The sequence below is a fragment of the Elephas maximus genome, chromosome 1 (genome assembly GCF_024166365.1).
Source record: "Elephas maximus indicus isolate mEleMax1 chromosome 1, mEleMax1 primary haplotype, whole genome shotgun sequence".
Taxonomy (NCBI): domain Eukaryota; kingdom Metazoa; phylum Chordata; class Mammalia; order Proboscidea; family Elephantidae; genus Elephas; species Elephas maximus.
Window position 1 is genome coordinate 206,620,052 of NC_064819.1, and position 12,000 is coordinate 206,632,051.

At 47.4% G+C, this 12,000-nt stretch overlaps 1 protein-coding gene across 1 annotated transcript; it reads left to right on the forward strand.

Annotated features, from left to right (window-relative positions):
- Positions 1-588: 588 nt before the first annotated feature.
- SLC35D3 (solute carrier family 35 member D3) lies at positions 589-3,572 on the forward strand. Its single transcript, XM_049901889.1, has 2 exons — positions 589-1,196; positions 2,280-3,572. The coding sequence occupies exons 1-2, from the start codon at positions 758-760 to the stop codon at positions 3,107-3,109; spliced, it is 1,269 nt and encodes a 422-aa protein (XP_049757846.1). The 5' UTR covers positions 589-757; the 3' UTR covers positions 3,110-3,572.
- Positions 3,573-12,000: the final 8,428 nt, after the last annotated feature.

Consider the following 12,000-nt stretch of genomic DNA (forward strand, 5'->3'; position numbering starts at 1 on the left):
AGCCTTCGGTCCCCAAAGCATATCCCTGAGCCTCGGGCTCCTTCTTGGTTCCGGCGTCGGCGGCCGAACCGGGAGTATCAGGGTGCCCCGCCGCTCCGACGGTCTTCGTTTCCCAGGCAGGCAGCTGCACAACTTCTTGCGGCTGCGCTGGGAGGGATTGTGGGTGGAAAAGCCCCTGAGGCACCGGGGAGGGGGATCCTGGGGGGTGGTCACTTGTTGCGGTCAATAAACGTGTTTGACCTAGAAGAGCTGTGGTTTCTAAAATCGTCCCTAGCGGTGCCCCCAGCTCCCGAACCGCCGCCCCTCGGATGTGAGCACAGAGGAAGGGGCAAGCGGGAGCAGCCTGCGGTGCGGGAGAAGAAGGGAGCACCCGGCCTCCGAACTTCCCGCCGCAGCACATCGTCTCCGCCGGTGAAACCGCGCGGGACAACCCAGCTCGTCACCTACTTACAAATCGCTGTCGCTAGGATTCCCGCCACTCCTCTCAGACCAGCCCCCCACCTCTGCCACTTTTCGGAGTCCTCCGCCCCCGGCACCGCTGCCACTGCCTCCCCGGAGTTGCGGGGCAGTCGGACGCCGAGCAGCCGAGCTGCGAGGACGCCCTGCAGCCGAGGCGGCGCCCCCTGCCCTCACCGCGCTGGGCGGGCGCCCCCGCCGCCCTTGCTCCGCTTCTCCGCGCTCTCCTGCCGACTCTTCTCCCAGTTCTCCGTCAGGTCTCAGAGCTCCGCCACCCGAGAGGGGCGGCGGGGCCGACGGGATGCGGCAGCTGTGCCGTGGCCGTATACTGGGCATCTCGGTGGCCATAGCGCACGGGGTCTTCTCGGGCTCCCTCAACATATTGCTCAAGTTCCTCATCAGCCACTACCAGTTCTCCTTCCTGACGCTGGTGCAGTGTCTGACCAGCTCCACGGCGGCGCTGAGCCTGGAGCTGCTGCGGCGCCTCGGGCTCATTGCCGTGCCCCCCTTCGGCCTGAGCCTGGCGCGCTCCTTCGCGGGGGTCGCAGTGCTCTCCACTCTGCAGTCCAGCCTCACGCTCTGGTCGCTGCGCGGCCTTAGCCTGCCCATGTACGTGGTCTTCAAGCGCTGCCTGCCCCTGGTCACCATGCTCATCGGTGTCCTGGTGCTCAAGAACGGCGCGCCCTCGCCGGGGGTGCTCACGGCCGTGCTCATCACCACCTGCGGCGCCGCCCTGGCAGGTGAGCGGGACCCTCGCGGACCCCCAGCCCACCCCACCCCAGCCCACCCCAGCCCACCCCACCCCACCCCAGCCCACCTGGCAGAGACCGCGGGAATGACTTAGTGCACCACCCTCACTTCCAGATGGGGAGACTGAGACAGAGCGGCATAGCGCTTTGAACGTGGTCGCTTGGTTCACAAACCGGACTTCTGAGACCCATCGGTGCCCTTCCAGCGCTCGGGGCACCTCCTTCAGACCCCTCCCCCATCCAGATTATCCTGGCTTCCGACCCTCGCCCTTGCTTCACTCGGTATCGCCCATCCCGACCCTCTTGGTCTTCCCCTTTCACCTCTTCCTTCCTTCGGGGAGGGTGGGGAGCCCCCTGAGCTTGGGAGCTGAAATCCTCCAACCAGAGATTGGGCCGGAAGGAGGGGGTCCCTGAACCTCCCTCGGTCACGCCCGGCTAGATTTGGGCGGGGGGGGGGGAGGGTTTGAGGGGGGATGGAAACGAGGTTTAGGAGCCAGGCTGGTTTGAGGTCTCTGGGGGCTGAGGGCACCAGGCAGACTGGGGCGGACTGAGATCCAAGTGCTAGCCGGGATCGGCAGAGTGAGCGAGATGCGAGCGGGAGGGAGCAGGAAACCCTCGCTGGGGGCAGAGGGGGAGGCGTTCTGCGCCTTGAGCCTGGCGCGCTCAGGGTTGGAGTCCACTAGCTGGAGCTTCTCCTTCCTCCTGGAGGAGGATGGGGTGCAGGGGTATCACGCTCTGGGTGATCTGGCTCCGACCCCGAGGGCGTCTGCGTTCTGTAGGGCCTTTGTGGCGGACAGAGGTAGACGGGGTGACCCGGAGATATGGCAGGGAAGACGCCTCTCCTTACGGATCGCACTGAGCACTGTGCTGGGCTCTCCGATTTTATACCGATAGCCGAGGCACGCGAGGATACATAATGTCACTCAGGAATTCGGTGGGCAGAGCTGGGGCGCGAACTCCGTCTACTTTTCAGCCCGACACATTGCCCAAGTGGAAACCCACCCACGCCAACCCTGTGTCTTCTCTCTCTTTTCCTTCCCCTCCTGGCTCCACCGTCCCCCTCGTGCGCCCCAGGAGCCGGTGACCTGACGGGCGACCCCATCGGGTACGTAACAGGCGTGCTGGCTGTGCTGGTGCACGCTGCCTACCTGGTGCTCATCCAGAAGGCGAGCGCGGACACAGAGCACGGGCCGCTCACAGCGCAGTACGTCATCGCTGTCTCCGCCACCCCGCTGCTGGTCGTCTTCTCCTTCGCTAGTACGGACTCCATCCACGCCTGGGCCTTCCCCGGCTGGAAGGACCCAGCCATGGTCTGCATCTTCGTGGCCTGCATCCTGATCGGCTGCGCCATGAACTTCACCACGCTGCACTGCACCTACATCAACTCAGCCGTGACCACCAGCTTCGTGGGCGTGGTGAAGAGCATCGCCACCATCACGGTGGGCATGGTGGCCTTCAGCGACGTGGAGCCCACCTCTCTGTTTATAGCCGGCGTTGTAGTGAACACCTTGGGCTCCATCATTTACTGTGTGGCCAAATTTGTGGAGACCAGAAAGCAAAGCAACTACGAGGACCTGGAGACGCAGACCAGGGGAGAGGAGTCGCAGCCAAGTGGAGACCAGCTGCCGTTCGTGATGGAGGAGCTGCCTGGGGAGGGTGGAAATGGTGGGTCAGAAGGTGGAGAGGCAGCAGGTGGCTCCACTCGACAGAGTGGGCGAGAGGCGAGGGGCAGCCCCAGAGGAATCCCGCTGGTGGCCAGGAGTTCCCACATCACAGACACCTCAGAAGAAATGAGCAAAAGGTCACTAAAGGATGCTTACCTTGGAGTGTGGAGATTAGTGAGGGGCACCAAGTATATGAAAAAGGATTATTTGATAGAAAACGAGGAGCTACCCAGTCCTTGAAAAGGAAGTGTGTGCATGTACATATGTACATACACTCATTTTATGTTAGATATGTTTTAATGACAGTCCGACCAGTTCTATTCTTTGAGGAGTAGGGAAGGGAAGCAAAGAAAGAATCTGAAGGGACTGATAGAGAACAAACAAAATGAGCACCTCTGTGAATTATTTAGTGTGACTTTACCTGAGGCATCACAGAGACAAAAGAATGTGAAAGTGCTTAACAAACAGAGCAGTGGTCTCAGCTTCAGACTCCTGGCACATTTATTTTCTGTCTTTATAATCTTAAGCAAATATCTGCATGTACCAAGAGTCCCCCAACCACCTCCCTCCAAAGATGGAGTGTAGAAATGATGACAGAACTTAATAAGCTCAAAGATTACAACCAAGGACACATTTGTGATGCTAGAACTACATATTGATCAACAGCTGGAAAAAGAGGAGATTAATGAAATGACATTATATATAAACACACTGAATGGATGTTTATCTGATATGTCATGTTTACTCTCCTTTTTCTTCACTCGTTTTTAAAATAAGCGCTCTATTATTCTATTCTATGTTGGTAGAAAATGTTAAAGCTATTTTGAAAATTGGAGTGCTTAGCTTAAATCATGAAGTTTAAAGTTTGCTTTTAGTACTTATAAAATATTTAAAAAATTGTTTTAGTTCATGGCTTTATAATATTTGTTATTGAATGCCATACATTTTAAAACCAGTTTTACTGACTGTGTCCAATATTCTCTCATGTAAATGCAGCAGCTGAAATAGAATTCGGTATTAACTGCAGCCCAGTCAGAAGAGAGAAGACCATCCTGAAAAAGAACCCCTTTCATGACTTGCACTGCTTATCCCAAACCATGTTACAAAAAGAGCAACAGTTATATTCACATTATGATATTTTTCTATATTAAATTTGCAAAAATAAAGTATGAGTCTATCTGTTAAAAGGTACATTGTTAGAAGTTTGTTTCAGACGCATTGAGGTTTGATTGTTGCTGTATACAGTTTACATCTGCTTTCAATGTGTGGTGTGTAGTCTCTGGTATATAAAGCCATAGTATTGGGAATTTCCTAAAAAAAGATGAAAGTTTGGTTTAAAACAACAACAACACTCCCATTTTCCAGTGAAGGAAACTATTATAAAGTAAAACAAAATATAGACATATGCTAAAGTATTAAAGCCATTCACACCAAATGAAACCAAACCAGTTAAGTCAATTCTGACTAATGGTGACCCTGTGTATTTCAGAGCAGAACTGTGCTCCATAGGGTTTTCATGGCTATTATGTTTTGGAGGCATCTCTGGGTGGGTTCGAACTGCCAACCTTATGGTTAGTACTCCAACTCTTAACTGTTTGCACTACAGACTTCAGTCAATGTGGAGTCTGAGATGTAATGGTGTAGTGCACTGTGGGCATGCCTCCATAACCACCCCTCCAGGAGAGTGACTTTGAGAGTGTGTGAGCTCTTGTTATTTGCCACATTGCCAGCATGTTCCTGAGATTGATGGTTGCAGAATGCCCTATACCTTCATTTCAAAACTCAAAGCAAAACAAAAACAGGAGCAAAGATGAAGTTTCAGCTCCATCAGTTTGGCTCCAGAAGCTAATGAGAAAGGGTAATTGAGGTTGTTTATTATTGGCTCTGGTTTACCGGTTTTCACAGGCAGCTGATTGCTTTTATAGGTGCCTCTACAAGTAATTTAAGATGTAGGAGTCCTCCTATGGCAGCAGTTAGAAATGGTTGGCCAGGGTTATAATAATGTCTTTCAAAATAAGCATTCATTTTAATGTCAACATGCCTCAGGACAACATCCTATTGCAACTTCATGAAGCTGAGAATTAATGAAAACCAGCAAAGTTGAATGAAGTATATTTTTTGATTAATACCACTACCAGATATGTGGATAAAATTATTATTTTTCGCTTAAAAAAATTCCCTTTTAGTTAAACACATGACTTTGCATTTATTGCAAAAAGAAGATTAACTGTTTCATTTCAACAAACTTTTAGGGTCACTTATGGCCTAAGGAGGAAGGTGGGGGTGAGGGGAATGTGATAATGTAAGAAAAACCCTCGAAGATTGAAAGTGGAAGTTCTGTGACATCCATTGGTTTGGCCAAAGCTTGGAAAGTCAAGACAGGATAGGGAAGGCGGTGAGTCAGTGCCTGGGGCTCAGCCACAGAAGGCATGAGGAGGGGTCAGACCTTGCCTAATTCCTGACCTCTAGATCTTTGCCTCTGTTGGTCAGCAGCACTTTGGCCCTTTTACAGACTCAGACCCACCCTGGCCTTTGGGATCAGGTAAGGCCTTGTTTCAGGCAGGAAGAATGCTCCTGAGGTGCTCCGAGATATCACTGTGGGCAGGATTCCACTGGAAGTCGCCCCTGTTGTTTGACTGACCCGGTCTTTGTGCTTCGTTTCTGACAACTTGGATTCTCCCTTTTTTCTAAGAGTGAGCCCCTACCTTGTGCCCAGTTCCTGACTTGGCAATCTGTTCTTACCTCAGTTCCTCAGGGTGGAGGCCCTACCTCACACTCACCTGTCACTTCTTAGCTGGAATCTGTCTCTGAAACAAAGCATGACGTCAGGCAGATCTCAACGCTGACCTTGCTGCTGGCCCCTTCCCCACAAATGCTGTCCAAACCAGTTGCTAATGAGGCAGCTTTGACTCATGGTGACCCCATGTGTGTCAAAGTAGAACTGTACTCGACAGGGTTTTCAATGGCTGATTTTGTGAAGTGTAGATTGCCAAGCCATTCTTCCAAGGCACCCCTGGGTGGACTTGACTCATCAACCTTTTGGTTAACAGATGATCGTGTTAACCATTTGCATCACCAAGGACTCTTAAATGATGTCCAAAAAAACCCTAGATCTGTTGCCTTCAAGTCGATTCCGACTCATAGTGACCATATAGGACAGAGTAGAACTGCCCCATAGAGTTTCCAAGGAGCACTTGGTAGGTTCGAACTGCCGACCTTTTGCTTAGCAGCCATAGTACTTAACCTCTATACCACCAGGGTTTCCAAAGGCTGCCCAGTCCTTTATTATTGATTGAGGCATGGATCAATGAGAAACACTGGGGCAATGATTACCCAAAACTGTGCAGGTGAGAGTGTATGTGCATGTTATTGTGACTTGCTGAGTAGAGCTAAAAGCAATGACCTAAACTCCAGCAAGACTACTAGTCTTACATAAGGAGTCACTAGTTGTCAGAGGGCCTAATAGTTTATGTGATTAATAGCGTTACTTCTCGGAGACGAAACTGGGTGAAAATTACGTCCTTCACTGACCTAAGACGTGTTTGCATTTCAGTTTGGAAAGTTTCTATTGACCTGTCGTCAAGCTTGCTGATGCTTTCCTTGGCTATTTCCAGTCTACTGACGAGCCCATCAAAGGAACTTTTCATTTCTGTTACATACGGTGTTTTTGATTGCTAGCACTTCCTTTTGATTCTTAGAATTTCTATCTCGCTGCTTTTATTACCCATTTGTTCTTATATGTTGTCCTTTACATGTTAATCTTAAACCAAAAAACCCATTACCATCGAATTGATTCCAACTCATAGTGGCCTTATAGAACAGAGTAGAACTGCCCCATAGGGTTTCCAAGGAACGGCTGGTGAATTCGAACTGCCAACCTGTTGGTTTGCAACCAAGCTATTCCTTGTCTGATAATTCCAACATCTGTTTAATATCTGAGTCTTGTTCCGATGCTTGCTTTGTCTCTTTGGACATGTGTTTTTTTTTTTTTTTCCTTGCTCAGTTGGCATACTTTGTAATTTATTTGTTGAAAACCAGACACGATGTATTGGTAATAGGAACTGAGGTAAATAGATACTAAGTGTGTGCTTTCATGTTGCTCTGGCTACAAGTTGGGGGGCTCAATATAATGTTTGCTGTAACTGTAGGTACTAAACCCACTGCCATTGAGTTGATTCCAACTCACAGCGACCCTACAAGACAGAGTAGAACTGCCCCATAGAGTTTCCAAGGAGCGCCTGGTGGATTCGATCTCCTGACCTCTTGGTTAGCAGCCGTAGCACTTAACCACTATGCCACTAGGGTTTCCACTGTAGGTACTAAAGAGACTTCAGATTCCTCTAGTGTCTTTGTTTTTGTCTCCTCTGTTGACTTGAGGCTTCCCTAAGAACTCCTCCTCAGATAGAGCCTATGTTTTGAAACCCTTGCAGCCGTAATCCAATGTTATTATATTGCAGCCCTGTCAGTGTGCTGGTAAGTTGTGGGAGAGGGGATGTGTTCTACAATATTATAGTTAAATCTCGGTCTTTTCATGGATCTGTGTCCCTGGGCTGTGACCTTCACAAATGGTCCTTACCTTTTCATTTTCCTCCCTTTAGGAGAGTCCAGCAGTCCAGAGGGTGCTGGAGTGGGAGAAATGCCTTTTCCTCAGGTGGGATAAGGCTCTGGTAAGTCTTTGCCCCTGGAGAGTAGGCCTTTGTGATGGAGAATGCTCTGGGCATATTTCACCACAATTACTCTTCTTCTCCACCTTCCAGAGACCGTTTTCAGCTCTTCACCACTGGTGGAGTTCCAGGAGGTCAAGTCCATGAATTCGTGGGCATCCCCCTAAGGCTATGGCCTCCAGGGGTTTTTCATTCTCATGATAGCCCATATTCAGCTTCCAAGTTTTTGTCAAAATTACTATTTAAGTGTTTCTACCCCTGATGGCACAGTGGTTAAGAGCTCTGCTGCTAACCAAAATGTCAGCAGTTCAAATCCACCAGGCGCTCCTTGGAAATCCTGTGGGGCAGTTCTACTCTGTCCTACAGGGTTGCTATAAGTTGGAATCGATTCAACAGTAATAGGTTTGGTTTTTGGTTTACGGCTCCAGTGTCTCCTGCTCCAGCTAGGCAGGTCTTCACCTGTGACTCTCTGGATTCATCTGTCTTTCCAGACCTCAGGGTGGTGGTTTCATCCTCAGTTTTCTGACGTTGGTTTTCAGTTTGTCCAGCTTTTTCTTCTTGTTAGGAGGACAGTAACAAAGCCCAAGCCCTTTACATGTTGGACCTGAAGCCAGGAGTCCTAGCTAAAAATTTATGAAAAGCTTGCTTAATTTCTGCAAAATAGAAGTTCTAAAGGGAAGCTGGGCCTTACTAAGAAAGATCCCAAAGAAAATAAAAGCACCCAAAGCTGCTGGTCCTTCTTAAAGCCCCAGCCCTCTTACCCCACATGTTGAGAATAGGTTGTGGGTAACATTTGAATCAAAGTGCATTGTTAGCAAGAGTCAATATATAGTCAGACTATTGTGCATGGCAGTTGTAATTAGTATCGATTTTCCCTTCTCTGTCTTGAGACTTCTGTATAACATAAATCTCTGCTACTTATGGGTACTCTTTAGCCATACTCCAACTACCTGCTATGACAACCGTAATTTCCATACTAATCTCCAGTGATGACTGCTGACCTGGCTCATCTGCTGCTTTAGTCTCTAGATACCATGTAAGGTCTGTCAGGCTGGACTTAATCACAGCATCTGCTGAAGCTCTACTCTCTCCCTGCCTTCCCCCATCCCTGCATACCCCCTGCCCCCACCCATACACACACATAGCAAGTAATTATAATTCTGGGTATATTCCTCCCCTGGTTTGTTTTGTCCCGTCCCTGAGATTAAACAGCAGAGTTCAGAAGAGAGCCTATGAGCAGAATAGAGTATAGCAGGAAATACAACCAGTAGAAGGGAATCCCAAACTTCCCCTGGGGAACCATCTCCTTCCCACTTATGAGTTCATGTGGTTCAACAGTGTTGACTCCCTCTCTCCATCCTTGGTATGTGACTCCAGCCAATCTAATCAAAGCATTTCCAAACTGAAGGCACTCCTAAAGCCCACTTTTCAGCCAAAGATTAGACAGGCCTATAAAACAAACAATAATACAGGTGAGGAACGTGATTCTTAGTTCAATCAAGTATACAAGCCCAAATGGGCAATACCTGCCCAAAAGCAAAGCCGAGAAGGCAGGAAGTGGTAGGAAAACTGGATGAATGGAAATGGAGAATACAGGGTGGAAAGAGAAAGAGGGAGAGGGTTGACACATTGCAGGGATTGCAACCAATGTCACAAAACAATTTGTGTATACATTTTTGAATGAAAAACTAATTTGTGCTGTAAACTTTCACCTAAAACACGTTAAAAAAAAAAAAAAGCGTTTCCTTCACTTGGCTACAGTGATTCATTCAGGGGTGGTCATAGTTGCTGGTCAGAGCCAATGAGGTACAAGGATGCTTTGGCAAGAATTAAAAATCTTATTTTTTCTTACTAGACTTGAACCTAGGAGAATGTGGGCCAGACATGCCCATCTTACCATCAAGAAAAAATATACCAGAAAGAAAGCAACACAGAGAAGTAGACCAATGAGGTGAGGGAGAAAGAGCAACTGAGCTCTGGTCACCTTACTTGGCCCATGTATTAACCAATTTTCATCTCAAGTTAGCACAGACACTCAGATTGTCAGTTAAATCAAACACGGTCTTTTTATGTTGTTGTTGTTCACTTAAGCCATCTCGAGTTGGGATTTCTGCCATAAGAAACCCAAAGACTCTCAAGTGACACAAGCATACATTAATAGTTCTCAACCAGCAGCGTGGGGTGGGAAACCAAGAGAGGTTTTTTTGTTTGCTTTCGTTTTTGATTATGATTTTTAACTATGCAAGTGTGCTCACTGTTAGTCCCTGCACCCTGTACCCAACTAGGGATTTTAGATACGCTTTCCTGGTCTCTGGAAAATTATCTTCTAGCATGTATCACCCATCTCTTAAACAACTCCTAACTTTACCTGTTTTTCTCTTCAGTTTACAATTCAGTTGATTGCTGCATTCATGCTTTGCAAGTTCAGTGGCAATTGGGGGAATGTTGTGTATGGCACAGTGTCTTAGGCATCTAGCGCTGCCATAACAGAAATGCCACAAGTGGATGGCTTTAACAAAGATAAATTTATTCTCTCACTGTCTAGTAGGCTAGAAGTCCAAACTCAGGGTGCCAGCTCCAGGGGAAGGCTTTCTCTCTCTGTCGGCTCTGGAGGAAGGTCCTCATCATCAGTCTTCCCTAGGTCTTGGAGCATCTCAGCGCAAGAACCTCAGGTCCAAAGGACATGCTCTGCTCTGTGCATTGCTTTCTTGGCGGTATGAGGTCCCCATGTCTCTCTGCTCACTTCCCTCTTCTATATCTCAAAAGAGATTGGCTTAAGACACTACCTAGTCTTGTAAACCTCATCAATATCGCTTCTGCTAATCCATCTTATTACATCATAGTGATAGGATTTACAACATTTAGGGAAATCCCATCAGAAGATAAAATGGTAGACAATCATACAGTCATACAAGGGAATCATGACCTAGCCAAGCTGACAGATTTAAAAAAAAAAAAAAAATTTTAGGGGGACACAATTCAATCCATGACACACAGTGTTCCTATAAATAACAATACCTTACCTAATGCTTATAATTATGGTGATTGCTATTTACCAGGCATAGTTCTAAGTGTTTTACACATACTAACTCATTTTAATTTTCACAGTATTCCTATGTTGTTATTTGATGCTGTCTAGTCTGCGCCAGACTCATTGTGATCACATGCACAACTGGATCAGACTGTTGTGATCCACAGGGTTGTCATGGGCTAATTTTCAGAAGTAGGTTGCCAGGCCTTTCTTCCTAGTTTGTCTTAGTCTGGAAGCACTGTGGAAATCTGTTCAGCATTATAGCAACATGTAAACCCCCACTGTCAGACAGGTGGTGACTGCACCTGAGGTTTACTGGCTGGGAATAATATCCCTATACTCAGGCAATTATAAGGAGCCCTGGTGGTGCAGTGGTTAAGTGATCAGCTGCTAACCAAAAGGTCAGTGGTTCAAACCCACTAGCCGCTCCGAGGGAGAAAGACGTAGCAATCTGCTTCCATAAAGATTACAGCATTGGAAACCCTGTGGGGCAGTTCTACTCTGTCCTATAGGGTTACTATGAATAGGAATTGACTCAATGGTATGAAACGACACCAGGTAAGCAATAATACTATCCCAATCACGTACGTGGTAACCTGAGGTAGAGAGGCTAAATAGCTCGCCTTTGGTCTCAAAGCTAGTAAATTCCGAATCTGGGATCTGATTCTAAACCCAGGTAGTCTGGTTCCAGAGCCCATATACTTCACCACTGTACTACTCTGCCTCTCGGTGACAAGCATTCCATCTGACACTGTATAGCTGGAGACAGTGGGAGAGGTGTCAGGCATTTCCAGGGTTGGTTCATTTTGCAGCTCAATGAAGGCTTTGGGAACCCAGGCTCTTTCCGTCATTCCTTTCTGCTGTCCTCAGAAAGGAAGAGGCTATAACCTTACTTATAGAAAAAAACCTATATGTTTCTGTGTTTGAAGAGTTTCTGTTTGTGGGACTAAAGGAACCAAGAGAGCAGGTGGAATAACATGAAAAGCAGAAAGCAGAGAAAGAGGTTCAATTGCTGTTATAACTGAGTGCCCCCAAGCAACTCATCCTTTTGGATCCATCCTTTAATATTAAAAGAAAATAACTTACTTCTCCACCTTATATAACCAGGGAAAGTCCAGACCTGCGCAAGCGTTTCCGTGGATTCGCTTGTCCAGCGTTGCTGATTACTTCCTGCTCCAAGTGGTTGTGCTGATCACTTAAAAAAAAACAAACAAACCAAAAAGCTTTATTGAAATATACTTTACATAACATAAAATTCATCTTTTTAAAGTGTACAACTCAACAATTTTTAGTGTATTTACAAAGTTGTGCAACCATCACCACGATCTAATTTTCGAATATTTTCATCACCCTAAAGAGAAACCCTGTACCCATTAATATTAACATTAACTCCTCGTTTTTCCCCAGTCCCTCAGCCCTAAGAAACCACTACTTTC

What these genes read in the sequence shown, in the direction of transcription:
- SLC35D3 (XM_049901889.1), top strand. Translation starts at nt 758, where the DNA reads ATGCGGCAGCTGTGCCGTGGCCGTATACTGGGCATCTCGGTGGCCATA. An exon ending in CTGCGGCGCCGCCCTGGCAG is followed by an intron (nt 1,197 to 2,279) that starts GTGAGCGGGACC and finishes CGTGCGCCCCAG; the next exon opens with GAGCCGGTGACCTGACGGGC.